The following is a 17,127-nucleotide window of genomic DNA, read 5'->3' as shown; positions in this document are numbered from 1 at the left end:
CCCTTCGGGACTCCTTTCCCTTCAGCCCTCCGCTTCACAGAGGGGCCCCGTCCGCCCGCGTCTCTCCCCGCCCCACAGCACCTCCCGCCGCGCTCGGCCCCCGCCCTTCGCCCGCCTGCCCGTGTCTACCGCGTGCGCGCGGCGGGGCGGCCGTTGGTGGCGCGCGGCCCGCGGCGGCACCGGGCGCCGCTCTGCGGCAGGAGCAGCGAGGCCCCGCGGCGGGCTGCGGCTGGCGGAGGCGGGAAACGCGGGTGTGGAGACACAGCACGACCCGGCGCCGCCCGGAGACCCGCGCCGGCCCCATCGGCTGCGGCGGAGAGAGCGGGGGGCGGGTGGGCGGGCTGCGGCTCCAAGCCGCTGGGGAAAGTGGGGCTGGAGCTGCCGAACCCCTGCGGGTCTGCCGGCGGGCGGAGAGAGGGAGGAGGATGTGACTCCGCGGGAAGATGAAACCGAACGCTGCGGAGGCCGCCCAGGAAGGAGCGCGTTCCCGTAAGCGGCGGGTGGCTGGGGGCGGCTGGGGCTCGGGGGTTCGAGCGTTCCGCTTTGGGCCGCTGCCTGGGGCCCGTGCTCCTCCCGGGCTGTCGCTGTGAGACCCCGCGGTCAGCCCGGAGCCCCGTGTGGGCCTCTTGCCTCGATCAGAGCGCGGCTGAGCACGCCTGGGGCTGGCTTTGGTGGTGGTGCACGGCTGAAATAGCCTTTGCATGGTTTGGGGAGTTAAACGTACAAAAAGGTAGCTGGATAACGCGCTCTGCGTTACAAGATGCCTGCGGTGCACAGGAGCTGGTCGCTGTGTTGAAATTCACTAGGCCGCTCCGTGCGAACTGCTGCCCCCGGGCAGCCCTTTGCCGGCCCCAGGAGCAGGCACGGAGGGGCCACCGCAGCACCCAGGCCCAGGGGATGGAAATGCTGTTGCTTTGCAAGAGAGGCTCCTCAGCGTTACTGCAGTACTACTGACTCCCTCTGAGCTTTTTATTATCACTAAGAAGTTTAATATGTGTTTTCCAATATTATTTCAAGTATTTAATATGTTAATTTTTGAACTGCTCTGGCCATCACATATGTGTGCTGGGTCTAACACTGTATTTGATCCATGGCCATCTGCAGAATTTCACTTGCACACCTGCTTATCATCCATCTTTTCTGTTAAGATTCTGAATCAGCTACACTGTCCTAAACCTCTCCGTTTTCCTATTTCTCTAATTCTTTTGGTCTCCTAGATTCTACAAATGTTTCTGCTATTCCTGCCTCTCTTATGTGTGTTCATAGCCATTACTTACAGAATCTTGCAGTATGAGTGGTGATTCTGCTCCTTCTCCCATCCAAGACCACTTCAGGCAGGGTGAAAATACATAACAGAAGGACTGTTTTGTGTGTTGGATTTTTGTCTACAGAAGAAGCCTGCTCTCTTCCTGCAGTAGCCCTCGTTGTCTGTTTTGAGCTTCTCCAGAAGAGAAACAACTAGGAGTAGGTTGTTAGTGAGGAAGAAAATAGAATGGGAAACTAACAATATTTCAAGTTTTTGATGATTCTGTCTCTGTCATTGGTTGTAAATGGATTCCTGTGAAAGTATGTGAGAACAGAGAAGGGATAATTCCTTGCAGCTATTAATATTATTCTAGTTTCTAGCTATGTGTAGCTACAGGAACTTCATGAGTTGCATGTCACTTTAATGCATTTGGGACCCCTCAAAGTATTTGTCTTCCTTGTACTTGTCCAGGCTCTCCTAGAAACTGCATCTTAGAATGGATAACATTCTTTGGCAGGTTTGCCCTGTTGCATAGAGAATAAATCATTGTTTTTCTTTTTGTACCTGACTCTTAGTTTTGTTTGGTGCCCCATAGCTCTTCTACTGGCATAGGCCGTTTAGCCATTCTCTTTATGTACATCTTGATTTTGCATCTCTCCATTCTTTTTCCCCTAAATAATTTGCAAAGTTCTAATCTATGAGGTTGTTCTTCATGCCGTTGGTCATTCTTGTTACTCTTTCAGAGGCTATATTTAAGATGTAGCTGAGTCCTGCATTTATAAAGTGACATAATTATCCATTTTATTTTCTGTTTCTTAGCAATTTCTGATTTTTTTTTTTCTTTTTTGATTGCTACTCAGTGTTGAGCTGATGCTCTTGTAGAACTCTACCACGCTCCAAGATTTCCCTGGAGAAATGAGGCTTATTTTTCACCCAGACTAATTTTTTTATTTGGTTTTTTAATCTAATAGTTAGACCTGGGTGGATAGCTCTGCGCTGAGCATTGGGAAGGTTCATCAGCAAAGTTTAATTGCTGTACGTTGTTCCTTAGTTTTAGAGTAAAGTTAACTGAGACATAAAGAGTGGTCATAACTAGAATGGTTCTGAACTTCAAACTTAGTTTTCCTGCATCTTAGGTGGGTGCTCAAAATGTAGATAAATAGTAGGGTCTAGGTAATTTATTTTTTGGCGTTTCAGTTACTTTTGACCACTTTTTGTTCTGTGAGTCTATATGAATCCTTTTGGTTTCAGATGAATATGAGAAAGACAGGTTCTGTTCTAAAATGGTGTTCTTGTGATTATCAGTGACTGTGCAAGTAGTGTATATACTGTGGTACAGAGATAGCAAATATGTGCCAAACTGGGGGAGAAAATGTATGGCCTTGCATAGCAACTGTAGTAAAAAGTCCTTTTAGGATATTATTTTTAGAAACTTTAAGGGCTGTATGTGGTATTACTATTAATGTCTTGGTTTTGACATTTTTAACATACAGGTATTTTATTTTATTTTTTTAATCATAAATTGTGTGTAAGGGACTTATCCATTTTCATAATTTAGGAATTTTTCTTTTTGAAAAGAAAAAAATCAATTCATAAAACACAGTCTTGTTTAAATTCCCTTTTTGCAGCGGATGGAATGCAAGCAAAACCAGAAAAGATAAGATCTCTGAAGAATGTGAAAACAGATACAGGAAAACCAGAGAGACTTAAGTATAAGCCACTGACTGGGAAGGTGTTTTACCTTGATATTCCATCAAATGTGATCTCTGAAAAAATAGGAAAGGACCTCAAAGATCTAGGAGGGGTAAGTTAAGGAGCAGAAGCCATTATGAAAGTAGAAGAAAATCTGTGCATATGCAATACCTTTTCTCTGTTATTTGTGTCAGTAACTTCAGTAAGTACTTTCTGCACAGAGTATGTTAATGAATATTTTTTAGTACTCTTACTTAGATCACAAATTTTCTAAGCATCTTAGTACCTTTTTTTCCCCTAATTCTTTCTTCTGTATGGAAGAAACACTTTGATACAAGCAAGTACAGGGTATTGTGATGACACACAAGAAATGCAATTCCTTAGTCTGCTTCAAAGTTGAGTGTTTTGAATTGGGTAGAGGAATCTTGGCAGTTAAAGTATTAAACACCCTTTAACCACAGAAGCAAAAGGGATCTGCTTAAATTGGTAGCTATTCTGAACATTGCTTTGGCAATACTTTTCTGACCTCAGAGGAGTACTGATAAGTTTTGTAAAACTGATGCTTATAAATCAAGATGCTGTCTGAAAATATAGTAGAGGCAAGAAGCAGCAATAATATGGTTTTAAGGTAAATGTGTCCCTTTACATTTATCATTAAATGAGTGCAGGCTATCTTTTGTCTTTCTCTCTAAAACAGAATTTTAGACATTCATATATGAAAGCTAAGCTTGCAAATCCAAGACTGAATGAAGTTTTTCTCTTTTATTCTGAGGAGTAGATGCCTAAATCTGTGGTGACCACTGCCCTCCAGGTCAGCTACCATTCTTCTGTGGGGACAGGCTGAGAGAGTTAGGGTTGTTCAGCCTGGAGAAGAGAAGGCTCTGAGGAGACCTTATTGCGGCCTTTCAGGACTTCAAAGAAAGTTTACTTACTAAGAAAGATGGAGTCAGACTTTTTGAGCAGGGCCTGTTAAAACAGGACAAAGGGTGATGGTTTTAAACTTAAGGAGGGGAGATTCAGGCTAGACATGAGGAAGAAATTTTTTTACAATGAGGGTGGTGAAACACTGGCCCAGGTTGCCCAGAGAAGTGGTAGATGCCCCATCCCTGGAGACATTCAAGGCCAGGCTGGGTGGCACTCTGAGCAACCTGGTCTAGTTGAAGATGTCCCTGCCCGTGGCAGGGTGGTTGGAGTAGATGAGCTTTGAAGGTCCCTTCCAACCCAAACTATTCTATCATTCTATTCTACCACATGTGTTTCTTCGTTACTCGTGTGGAGTGGACTCAAAGGTTCCGCTCTCTGAATGTCCCAATTCTGTAAAAGGTACATAGAGCAGGATTGGAAGGCACAGCTTCAAGATTGTTGCCTGTGTGATTTTGTGCTTTCTATATTGATTAGTGGAGAAGAGGAAAATGTTTTAAGCTTCATAAACTGGCAAGAAATAATCAGGCGAATAGATTTAATAGTCACACAGCAGTTGTTTATGAAAGACTGAAGGAGCAAAATGGTAGAAAATAAGTATAGGGAAAACATAGCTTTTGTCTTGCTGAGTATGAAAATATTATGAATCTACTAAAGTCTTCTACATTTTTGAGAAGTGTTATTCATAAGCGTAGGTGTGAAACATTGTAACTATCCTGAAACTTTATTTTTTCTGCTGATTCTCAAATAACTCGGTGAATTTTGTAGCTCCTTGAAAGCCGTAAATTCCATTTGCGTACACTACCTTTAAGTATGGCTTCTATGGAATTTATGTTACACAAGATCATAAAAACTTTGGGGTTTTTTAATTATTCTGTTATTTCTCGGTGTAATGTTTGTCTTCTATTTAAAAAGTATTACAGCTGGGTAGTTCAAAGAATGATAATAATGAAAACAAAGCAAAACTTCGTTTCACAGAGATTACAAAATTGAGAAATTGAAATTAAGAGTTTGTAACTGGTGAGATGCTACTACAGCTCAATTGTAATTGTCATCCAGATCTTTAGAAAATACCTGTTCATTAATTAAATGGTTTCGACTTTAATTATTATAGAAGTTTTGTCACTTTTCTTTAATATATGCAATGTAAAATTGTGCTACTGATTGGTTGCCCTGAAATAATTAACTTTTTTTATATTTTTACATTTAGAGAGTGGAGAGTTTTCTTAGTAAAGATATCAGCTATCTGGTGTCTAATAAAAAGGAGGCAAAATTTGCACCATCTCTTGGTCAGATTTCTCCTGTTCCTAGCCCAGAATCTGCACGTAATGGAGGAAATAGTTCAGCTCATCCTAGCAACCAAAAAGATCGACATGATGGAAGTTCATTTAAGATTGTAGATACAGTAAGTTTCTTAGTAATAATACTGCAAACTGGGTATAATTGATGTATTATGCTCTTAAAATTTTTCGCCTACTTCATTTCCTAAGTATAGCAACAGTTCCTTGGGTGGCTAAGAGTTTATTTTTAGTGTGTGGAGTTTTTTTTGGTTGATATTTTGTTGGTTTGGGGTTTTTTTATACAGATGAAAAATACTTTTGAACTAGTTCAGGTTAACTTTCTAAGCTTAACAAATTCGAACTAATTAAGCAAAGTTTAAAAGATTAATTTAAAAAAGGAGCATTTTCTGCAAATAAGCTAACTACACTAAGATCTAGTCTAATGTAGTATGCCTCACTTATAATTTAATGTTGACATAATTATGTTTGACAGCTTGATCAATATGGATAGGCTTGTGATTGAATCTACTTGTTCTTGTGCCTTTAGCAACACAGTCTATTAATATCTGGCTGCTTTGATGTTAATGCAGACATCTATGGGTATTGGCATTAACATCACTCTTTGGTAGTACTTCAAGGATATAATTAAATTCAAACATTATGAATAGTAAGTTTTTCTGAGCTCTTTCTTAGGCGATCACATTAATTGCAACAGTATCTGAATTTGTGCAGATTGATGTGACATTTCTTACATGGGCAAGTCTTGCATCCTTTCAAAATACAGTTGGCAACAATTAGCTGTACTATATACATGGTACTTATTTAGAAACCTGACTGCGAGCAGTCTGTGGGCTGGTCTTTGCATTACGTAGGTGAGATGACCTCATTTTGCGAATAACCTGGATAGGTAAAGACATGTTCGTTACTAACAAACAGCATGCAGTACAAGAGGAGATGCGCTTGTGGTAGAAAAGATGGGGCTAAGGCAGATGCTATGATTATATTCATGGCACAAGTGCAGCTGATGAAGCCTCATTTTTTGGGCATGTGCCACTGGCTGCTTATTGCCACCCTCGATGTTGTTCCAGCTCTAACATTGCTTCAGCCATGCAGTGACCTGCTTTGACTGAAAACAACTACTTTTTTGTTTTTTTTTTTTTTCCCTCAGACTGTATCAATTCTAACCTTGTGGGGAAGATGTGAATTATGAAAAATAGAAGTATGGTAAACAAAAGGAGATTATCATAGCTAAAACATGTATTTGTTAGCAACAGTGTAAATTGCCTTACATTTTTATTTAATGAGTTCTAAACTCGCTACAAACATGTTTCTGTTTTAATATAGGTACGTATGAGTAGAGGAAAATCCTTAGTTGAAAAAGCAATCAAAGAGCAGGTAAGCAGAGTAGTCAAAGTTGTGCTTGAAAAACTTCTACAAAACAAACAGTAGTAAAAGTGGTCTTAATGGTCTAACAGAGGAGTCCCTTGTGGAACGCTCAGGAAGAAACTGAGGGATTGTTCTAAGTAAAACTGTTGGTTCACGCTTTCTGGATACTTCCTGAAGGATTAAAAGTCTATACATTCTAATGACCAGTATTATAATTTATCAGGATAGCTAGTATAGCTAGCATTTGAGAGGTGCTCATGAAGTTAAAGCAAATGTATAAATTCGCTTTTCAAATCTTAGTTACTTTAAAATGTGACAGTAGAGAACAGTTTTGGATGTATGAAAGATAACATACCATCTTTTGATGGTGAAATGTCGTGACACAGAAACGGAAAAGTCAGTCAAGGGAAGTGACAGTCTTCTGGCAAGAAGCAAAGCGTTTGCACTTTGATCTCAGCTTTCATATTCCATGTTTTAATATATTTGTAATTATATAATCTACCATATATTGCTTTAAAATCATTAATAAAATTTATTGTTTGCAGGACTTAATCCCCTCCGGTAGTATACTATCCAATGCTTTGAGTTGGGGAGTGAAAATACTTCATATTGATGGTAAATATTTTTGTTTCATGAAGCCTAACTTGAACTTGTAATAATCATTTAATTATTCTTTTGTTCAAAATACTAAAAGCAAACAATTGCTTCAAACATATGAAAATAAACTCGGCTGACTGTAATTTTCCCTTTTTTTGACAGATGTTAAGAATTACATCGAACAAAAGAAGAGGGAGCTCTATCTAATCAAAAGAGGAGGCAGTTCTATTAAAGATGGGGTAAGTGGCTCTTTGCTGTTTGTGAAAATTATTTCATTAACTGAGAAAGCACAACTGTACTAAATGCTGCCTACTGTGAAACTTACAGATTTTTTTAAATAGTTTTGCTCATATTCAGTTTTTCAGGCCTGTATGTTTTATGAATTGATTTTAAAACCATCTTTGAAAAAGAGAAAGTATTAGCTATGTATTACAGCATTATTCAAAAACCAATTCTGTAGTAGCATTGATTAAATAATGTTTAGACCTCTGCTCCTGCAAGGAGTATCTAGGAATCGTAACTAACGAACTGTCTCAAATTTCCATTCTGCCTGCCTCAAAAATAGTAAATATAGTTTGGTTTTGGTATGTCGTAGACTGTGGTTAAGTTGCCTTGTATAATTTTCCCCATGACACAGTGATTAGGAACTCTTTCCTTTTGATGGACCATTTTGAAGAATCACAGTTATGTTTCTTGAAGAAACTGTCTCTAGGGAATCTGTGTCAGTTGCTCAAGTCTGCACCTTTTCCATCTGAGTCTTTTAAAGAACTATCATAAAGCATCTTTGAGCTATTGGACCAATAATGTGAAGTTGGCATGTGAAAATCGCAAATTCTCTGGATTTTAATGTGTGATCTAGTTAGACATTGAAACTGTTTTAGCTGCTTGTGTGCTCTGTCTGCAGCTGCTCTATAATTTAAATTAAATGTGAAGCTGTACAATTATCTAGTCAAGGCAGGTCTGTGATAAGTACATGAAAACACGCTGTTTAGTACATGTTATTTTGTTTTGGAATGCAATATTGGCTAATTATTGAGACTACATGAAATCCTCTGCTAAATCATCAGTTTTAAAATGCATAGTGTGAGTATCAGTGTTCATGGCTAGCAGGGTGGTGGGTTTTTGCAAGAAGTATGAAGTGCGAGTTTGTACCCTTATCAGAATCAATTACAGCTAAAGCTAATGCTTGAATGTAGGTTTTACTCTTTTCTGAAGAGAAAATACTTCTATTACTTATCATCTTCATTGCTAAAACAAAACCAAAAATGCCTGTATAAATCCATTCAAATGAGAAGAATTCTTTTGATTGGAGAACATTGCTGTCTGCAATTTTTGGTGGCGTTTTACATCTTGTAGTTAATTAGCGTTTATAAAATGTTGTAAAAATAATATCTGTATTTAAGAATCAACTTTCAACCATGGCAAGGTATTTTAGGGGAGGAGAGAAAGTGAAAAGTCTCAAGGAAAACATTTTTTTTGCAGTGTAGAATTGAATGTTTCTTTGGGAAATGTATTGCCGTATTTCTGAAGTACTAATGAGCTTAGTGTCTTGCAAAATTTATTACGACTGTGTATGAAGTCATGATTAACACAGGGAGACCCTCATAACTTAAAATTAGCTACAGCTAAATCTTAGAAGTAAAATGCAGAATGATACTCAGAGGAATTTTTATGTCCTCTTTTCTTTCCATAGGGAAAAGAAGTTACTGCTCAAAAGTCAAGAAGTAAGTATTTCAACATTTGTAGAGGGTTTTGTTTTGCCTCTGAATGCTTAAAAATGTGCTACAGTTCTCATCTGATCGAGTGTGCTGCTGTATTCTAGTTTGTGTGTCTAAAAAAAGCATAGAAAAACTTCATGGAAGTCAAGGGTTTGTCAGTACGTATGCATAATGAGTTATAATGTCAGCTTATTTACTCAGCTACTGTAGTAACTTGCTGAATGAAGAAAATTATTTCTCTCTTAATTTCCTTTTTATTCCCCTTGAGCAGGTAAACTGAAAAATCCATTTGTCAAGGTGGAAGATAGAAGTCGGTAAGTGTTCTCTTCATGCATTCAATAATGTGGTTTTCAAAGTGAGTAGTTCAGAAATGTGTAGTATGTCTTGAGGAAATGACCTTCAGATTTCAAGGTCCTTCAACTTCCTGACTTTAGATGCCAGGCATACATACTGTCCTCTTAAAATAAGGTACAAAAATTTAATTTTTGTATGCTCTGAGTGGATATCTGCGTTTAATGGCTGAATGAGATTGAGCAGGTAATAGCAGAGTAGGGAATAGATAGGTAGAGTTACTTTCAGCCAAGGACCATGTGAATGAAAAGGAAACCTGGAAGCTCTGAACCTTTGCATCCTGCAGCTCTATGGCAAGGGACCTGGGGGTTCTGGTGGACAAGCAGCTCAACATGAGTGAACAGTGAGCTGCTAACAGGATGCTGGGCTGTGTTAGCAAGGGCATCACCAGCAGAGACAAAGTCATTATCCTGCTCTACTCAGTGCTTGTCAGGCCACACCTGGAATACTGTGTTCAGTTTTGGTCCCTGCTGTGCAAAAATATGTGGACAGGCTGGAGAGGGTCCAGAGCAGGGCCAGGAAGATGATCAAAGGATTGAGAAGCCACCATGTGAGGAGGGCTGAGAGAACTGGGCTTGTTCAGCCTTGAGAAAAGAAGGCTTAGAGGAGACCTCATCACCATGTTCCAGTATTTAAAGGGTGGCTACAAAGAAGACGGAGACTCTCTGGGGAGATTCCGATTAGACTCAAAAGGGAAGTTTTTCTCTGTGAGAACAGTGGGCCATTGTCATCATGTCCCCAGGGAAGTGGTGGATTCCCCAGTATTAGACACTGGGCAGAGTGCTGGGCCATCTTGTCTAGACTGTGCTTTTGCCACAGAAGGTTGGACCAGATCATCCTTCAAGTCCTTTCCAACCTGGTGTTCTATGACTATATGATTGATTCTATGATCTTAGGTCCGTATCCAATAGCCCAAAAGGCCAGTAAAACTTTGTATACTAAATTCCAGTCTTGTAGTTCAACTCAGTAACATTCATCTTCTGCAGAGACTGTTTGGATGTAAGGAAATAAGTTGTTATAGAATTGTCATAGAATCATTTAGGTTGGAAAAGACTTTTAAGATCATAGAATCCAACTGTAAACATAACACTGCCAGTCATCCCTTGAAATTAGGTTTAATTTCCTGTACAATCATTTCTTTTTGTAAAAAAAAAATATATATATATAAATCTGATTTCAGTATCCAGAGTAGTATGAAATCTGATACTTTCAGCCTTGAAAATTTCCACATTTTTCTGGTCCTGTAATTGGTCAGACCTGGTTGTTTAAGGAAATACCAGTTTCCCAGAAGTTGAGAGAGCAATGAATTACAAAAAAGCACAGGGCTACGCAGTATGTTTTGTATCTTTATATTCTTATCTACCTTCTGCTTTATGCTGATGTTTATAAGCTCCAAATTCTTTCACATGATTTCTTTGACACTATCCTGAACTAAAAAAAAAATTAAAAAAATCAAAATCTGGTCTTGCACTGTGAGTTGATGTCATATTTATGAAGGACATGAGGATAGTGAGGAGAAGTGGACAAACACAGTTCTAAGTACAAGAAATTTGTATATAAATAATTTGACTTCTGAATGTAGCATTTTACTAAACACCTGCAACTCTTTTTAAGGTAACTTAATGTTCTTGGATATGTAACTGTTTATGCAACATAAGTAACAGTTCAGAAGCAGAATAATATACTTAATTTGTCCCTATTCTGTTTTCCTGACTTGGTCTTTTTCTTCTGCCTGGGTTGCTTATAATTCTGGGATATTTATCTGCTTAGGATTCTGTGTATGTTACATGTAAAAGAGAAATACTTCATTATTTGTACCTGACTGTAATTTGTTCTATAAACTCCCTTTTTCCATTTCTGGTGGTTCTAATGCACTTCTTTTGTCTAAAACAGGCACTACCGACCGTTTTATCTGCAGTTACCCATTTTTCCAGTTCTGAACTACTGTGTTCCAAAACCGTATAGTCCCTTTGAGGTGGATAAGAAGTATCCTTCTGGTCAAAAGCAAATTCAGCCTAAGCAAAGGTTTGTAGAAAACTTGTTATTGAGGTGTGGCTAGAGGACAGGGAAGTTCTCTAAAATAATTCTAACATAGTTGTTTTCGAAAATAGTTGCTCTACTTCGAATTTTGTGTGGTTTATAATACTAATAGCCATGTCTGATATGATGTGTTTGCTGCAACTGTAACTGTTGGTGTCTGTCTATCTTTCTGTACTGTCTTTATCCTGTCTTTAGTCCTTTTTTTGGACATACAGATGCATACATCCAAAAATGCAGCCTTCTCCTATCACTGTGGGTCAGCATAAGATATTTTTTTCCTTTCTGCCACTGGTTTCTTCTTTGTCCTCCTCTTGGATGCCATCCAGTAAGTACTTTACAGGAAGTGTATTTCTTAAGACTTCTTTTGATATTTGTCAGTATAATGCTAAAGTAGTCAGTTTAAAACAGTGCTACTCAGTCACAGTACAAAATCATTGTTGGTAAAGAGTGCCCATTGTTGATAAAGTCTAGTTTATAGAAATTAGACTCTGCAAATACTGCTGCAACTCTTCAGTAATGGAAAGTGGATGATAACTGCCCAGCAGAATTGCAGCAAGTGTTTATATGATATATTCTGGCATTCAGGCTCTATTTGAGCATTCCAGATGCAGTTAGGACTTTTGGTAAATAATTTTTATTATTTGAAATTACTTCGGAGTTTTAATTATATGGGAGTTTTTTGCGAATCAAACTATTGTCTTGGATTTCTTCAGCCTAGCATATCTGGAGTATTAATGAGTCTTTCATTGACTTCTAAAATTGATTCATATGAGAGATTAAAGATATTTAGGTGAAAGGTAGCTTTGCTATGTGTGGGACTTTCTGTATCTAGTAACTTTGGCTGCTTCTCTGTCTGTGGGGTCTAAGACTTATTTAGATGTGATCCTTGTTTTCTTTATAACCTAACTTCTCCACTGTTCAGGTTCTGTCCAGTCTTCACCATTATGATAGTGCCTGAGGTTTTCAGCTGATGTTGCCATTATGAAATTTTTAGATATATGTATATATATATAATATTTTTTTTTTAATTGCAATGAAGGAAGCACTATGAAAAATCAAAGCAAATATAATACAGCAGTAACGCTTGCAATAATAAGGCAATTTTTGATGGTTTCTCTTCAGAGGCGGGGTAGAAAGACCCATTCTTTTTAAAGCGTTAAAAATAAAAATGGCAATATTCTCTTCATTTATATGGATTAAGGAATATGATATATTAAAAATTTCAGGAGTTATGTTTGAATTAATATTCCTATATAATCTTTCAGGTTGACACATGCCAAAGAGCTGTTTAGGTGGGAGATTATTTCCTACTTGCAGGTAAACGTGAGGAATGGTAGTTTCAGGAGAGAGAAAGGAGAGTGCTCCCTTATCTTTATCTGGGAGAAACACTTGTTGAAGCTGAGTTGTTAGTTCTGCTTGCTTCTGCATCAGGCAAGACCTGCAGACATGATTCAATCTTCAGATGATAAATGCTGTTGCTTATATCTGGCTTGATTGGTTCTCTGTGATATTTACAGTTCTAAAGAGGGAACGTAAAAATGCTCCTGTAATAGTAAAGTACAGTCAGGTGGAGTTTGTTCTGTGGAACTCAACAAATGCTGGGGGAGGTGTTACCAATTTAGACTTGTTGATTGAAAGCAGTTGTTGAAAGCAGTGTACATATATGGTGCTGGGCAACACATTGCTATGCTTTGTAAGTTAGAGATTTTTCAAGACAAGTTTTTGATAAAAAATCCTGAGCTTACATCCATGCAGATACTTGGTAAAGTCTGTCAGAATGATTTGTGGCTGGACAGGGAGATGGCACTGTTCCCCTGATGTAAAAGGGAAGTGGAGATGGATGGTTTTACTTTACCACTACCATATCATCCTTAGGTAGTTTAATAGTGAATTGTAGCAAACAGTAGCTCTTTCCAGATGAGGACTATGAAGGTCATGGGGCAGCTATTAAAAACCTCTTTGTGTTTTAGTATCCATGAAGAACCTGAGGTTCATTTCCTTGTCTTTCCACTTATCCTGTACCTAGAGAAATGATGGCATTTGGTCAGCATATTCAAAAGCTACGTATAACCAACAAATAGGACTGTTCTTTTACCAAAAAATTAGAGGTCATCTGTTAGATCAAGTGGTTTTGCTGCATATTTTGTTGGCATCAAAAGTACTGACAGTCGATGACATATTAGAAGACTTCTCTAGTTTTGATTTTATCAAACCTCTTTTTCTTTTATCAGCTCTGCACAGAGGTGGTGTGTCCTTTGATTTGTCAAGTGAGATTTTTTTGTTTAACAATTTTGCATTGTTTATTCTGAGTCAGTGATAGTAGTACCCCTGTACTAACCTGGACATTTTATGCTGACATATAGTTCTACTGGATCTGCCTATCTTGTTGCAGTAAATATTTTTTTAATTAATGAACAATTTTTCTCTTTGTTTTTCCCAAGCATTGGATAACATAATGTAGATCGTTTCAGGGGAAATAAAGATATTTGCTCTTTTTCAATTAAGTGAATAAGAATGAACATGCTCTGAAAAACAAATATATTGCTCAGGTCCCTATTTGACACTCATTAATATATCTTTTTCTGTTAACAGAAACAAAATAAATATGGACAAGGATGGCGGAACTCCTGTTCAGCTCCCTCAGAAGGACAAAAAAAAGAGAGGATATTGTGAATGTTGTGGGAAGAAATATGAAGATCTACAAACAGTATGTGAAATGTCAAGTATATAGTTTGATACAGTCATATTTCTTAAGTGTGGTATCAACAATCACTTCTCCTTGTTAGTTTAATGTATTTTTTATCTTAAAAGATTTTTTTCTTTTAATATGTCCCCTAAAAAGCAGCAAGTGAGTATTTTTTCCCTTACAGGTTTTAATTCTTGATTCCTGCCTCTATATATGATAGCTGAAGGCACTAATAGTTCATGTGTCAGAGACACTGGTAATAAATCAACGATATTTACTTACTGCCTCATATCATACTGTTGACTTGTATATTCGTATCTGTAGTATTAGATTTGTTTCATGTTTTTTCTTTAATTCCAGCATCTTGAAAGTGAACAGCACCGAAATTTTGCACAAAGCACACAGTATCAAGTTGTCGATGATATAATCTCCAAGTTTGTTTATGAGTTTGTTGAATATAAGGATGATGCAAAAAAAATAACAAGGTAAGTTACATGTTCTAAGTTTCAAAGGGTGTGAGTTAAGACATAAAACATAAAGATACTTAGTTCTGAAATTCTGGATCTGGTACAGAATAAATTCATACTTTCAGTCTGAAATAAATCACTTAAATCTGCAATGCAGTTGTACCTGGCAAATCAGTTCTATAAAGCAGATATTATTAAAAAAAAACAACCAAACATTAAAAGTGTAGATGGCATCACAGGAAAATGAGACTGAAAGGAATTACCAAAAGTTGTCCTCCTCATCCTTCAGCTTCAAAAAGCAAGATCTGCTGTACTAAAATATTGCTGACAGAAGAACAGCAATGTCTGGACATCTTGCTCTAAAAACTTTCTGGCATTCTTAGTAGTCTTAAGAACAGCGAATTATATCCTCCACAGTCAATCTGATCCCCTTACCAGTGGAAAAACTTTTTGTTGTCTGATCTAGATCTTCCTATCTCTACTCTAAGCCTCTTGGCTTCTGTCCCACCTGTGCTGGACAGGGAAAGCAGATTTTCCTTTCTTGTTCATAGCTCAAAGGCTTAACTGGGAGAGGACTTGTTTCGTGTCTTGGACTGTAGGCACCACCATCTTCATTACTTGGAACAGTAACTCAATTCAGGATTGCTCTGATTTATTTGTAAATAAGTCAGGAGATAAGGAATAAATTTCTGATTTATTTTTAAAAGAAGAAAGTATTGAAGAAATAAAGGTACTCCTAGTGAAACCAAAAGAAATTCAAATAGAGTCAAACAACTGGTAGCCTAATGAAGGCAAACCTTTATTCCTTTTGTGATTTCAAAATTCTCAGAGTGGTTAGGTTTGAAATACTATGTCAAGAAAAGCATATACAATTTTACTAATTTTGTGTGTATGTAGCATAGAACATTTGTAAGTATTTGTAGTCACTGCATTATATTTATAAACTACTTCTGTTCATAATACCACTGTGAATTGCGATTTACTGAAATACTAGACTGCTTACTTCATGTATTTTAAAAACAATTTCATGAGCTGTAAAAATCAATAAGGAAACATCAAACTCAAATGTAAGGCACTCTGTTCCTGCAGAAAGTGTGTTGCTACCCTGAATATACCTTTCCTTAAATGTAAAAACAAAACCTGCTTTGTCACTTTGGTTGCTTTTCTAGGATCAGTTATGGAATTATGTTACCCATGTCTCTTTCGAGCATTTGTTAATCATTTTAAACAATTCCATTGTAGGACAAAATGTAGTACAGGATGTTTTTCTCCTATTATTGGAAAGATAACCAGACCAGACGAGCTGAAAGAACGACTGAAAAAGCAACGCATTTCATTGAAAAGTTACTCATGGAAGGACACCGCAATGCAGGCACTCAAACTGGATCTCCAGCCTGCAGAAATACAACCAAACTCTGTGCCAATACCTACCCCTGTTTATGGATCTGTCTGTTCAGGTCTTTGTCACCTCTCTCAACCTTCAGAACTGAAAAGTAAGTTCAGAAATAATGATGAAAATTTAAAAACTGATTGCTCCTGTGTTGCAAACTTAAGAGAAACTGTTGTATCAGCAAATTTCATACAGGCACCCCCTCAGAAAGATGACAAAGCATACACAGAGAACTTGTCTCAACCTTATCAGCCATTCCGTAAAGAAATAGTGGAACCAGAAGTAAATAAAAAGACTTTACAGTGTTTTCAAGAACACATGTGTACTTTATATTCGCATACTCAGGTTACAGATTTTAGTGAAAAATACAAAAACCCATCACAGCCAAAACGAAAATTAAATAATGCAGTAGTTCTACCAGCAAAGTGTTTGAAGAAAACAGATGCCAATCCTACGTTAGTCAAGAAACATCGTGATTTATGTGATAATCATCAACAGATGCAGCACAATGTTCTTCTGGAGGCTGAGGGGTCTGATACTGCTGTAAACAAAGAACTTAATGAATTGGCTGCCAGCAGTGCACACAGTTCACCGTCTGGAAAGCTGCACAGAAAAGTGAAGGTTTACTTGGGAAGAAATAAAAGAGAAACCTGGAAACAGAGTATGGAGTTATGTGTAAAGTATACAGATGGACTGTCTGTTCCTGAAGAGAGGAGAAGTTCTTGTAGCTCACCAGTGCAGGCTCTACTGGAATTATTTCAGACAAGTGATATAACCTCAGAATTTGGAGGTTTTTCGGGTTCCATGGAGAACAAATGTTCAACTAGCATAAAAGATACATGGGAAGGGCAGAATACAAATGTTATGTGGTCATTGTTTTCCTCTTCATCTTCCTCCACATTTGTTGGATTTTAATGCTGCTTTATTTAATTTAATGATTTTCAAATAAACTTGCAAATTTAATATTCATGGAAACTGTATTTGCTGTATTACATGTATAGATCGTTTGATTTTAATTTTTTTTTTTTAATGCAGTGCACTTGACAAAATAAGCTAATACTGTGTCCCCCTTCATTCTTATTACTTTGCTATATGAACTGCTCAACATATTTCTGCATTTCCTTTAAAACAGATCTCTTCTTTGTATCTACTCAATTCCAGCTTCTCCTCCTTATATTAATCTACACAAATGACAGCACACAAGCAAAAAACATGTGTCCTTCCTTCTGCTACATTTTGGGTTACACATATTCCCTTGCTTGTCTTCTGCAACTGAGACAAGATCAAATGAGAAAAGGCAAGTAAAACTGAGGGACTACTTACAAGTCACAAACATCTTATGAACAAAGATAC

General features: G+C 37.8%; 1 protein-coding gene across 3 annotated transcripts; it reads left to right on the top strand.

Annotated features, from left to right (window-relative positions):
* Nucleotides 1–9: 9 nt before the first annotated feature.
* Nucleotides 10–16,741, top strand: DBF4 (DBF4-CDC7 kinase regulatory subunit). 3 transcript variants are annotated; one of them, XM_082045738.1, is made up of 12 exons: nucleotides 11–489; nucleotides 2,875–3,050; nucleotides 5,070–5,264; nucleotides 6,484–6,534; nucleotides 7,071–7,140; nucleotides 7,285–7,361; nucleotides 8,816–8,846; nucleotides 9,109–9,154; nucleotides 11,085–11,216; nucleotides 13,824–13,938; nucleotides 14,278–14,402; nucleotides 15,627–16,741. In XM_082045738.1, exons 1-12 carry the CDS (start codon nucleotides 444–446, stop codon nucleotides 16,687–16,689), a joined length of 2,127 nt encoding a protein of 708 aa, XP_081901864.1. In that variant the 5' UTR covers nucleotides 11–443; the 3' UTR covers nucleotides 16,690–16,741. The 3 variants fall into 3 exon arrangements, with proteins under 3 accessions (XP_081901866.1, XP_081901864.1, XP_081901865.1); XM_082045739.1 differs by having other exon boundaries at nucleotides 12–489; nucleotides 9,112–9,154; XM_082045740.1 differs by lacking the exon at nucleotides 6,484–6,534 and having other exon boundaries at nucleotides 10–489.
* Nucleotides 16,742–17,127: the final 386 nt, after the last annotated feature.

This window comes from Streptopelia decaocto (genome assembly GCF_964273445.1).
Source record: "Streptopelia decaocto genome assembly, chromosome: 2".
NCBI lineage: Eukaryota > Metazoa > Chordata > Aves > Columbiformes > Columbidae > Streptopelia > Streptopelia decaocto.
This window is presented reverse-complemented; position numbering and strand designations above follow the sequence as displayed.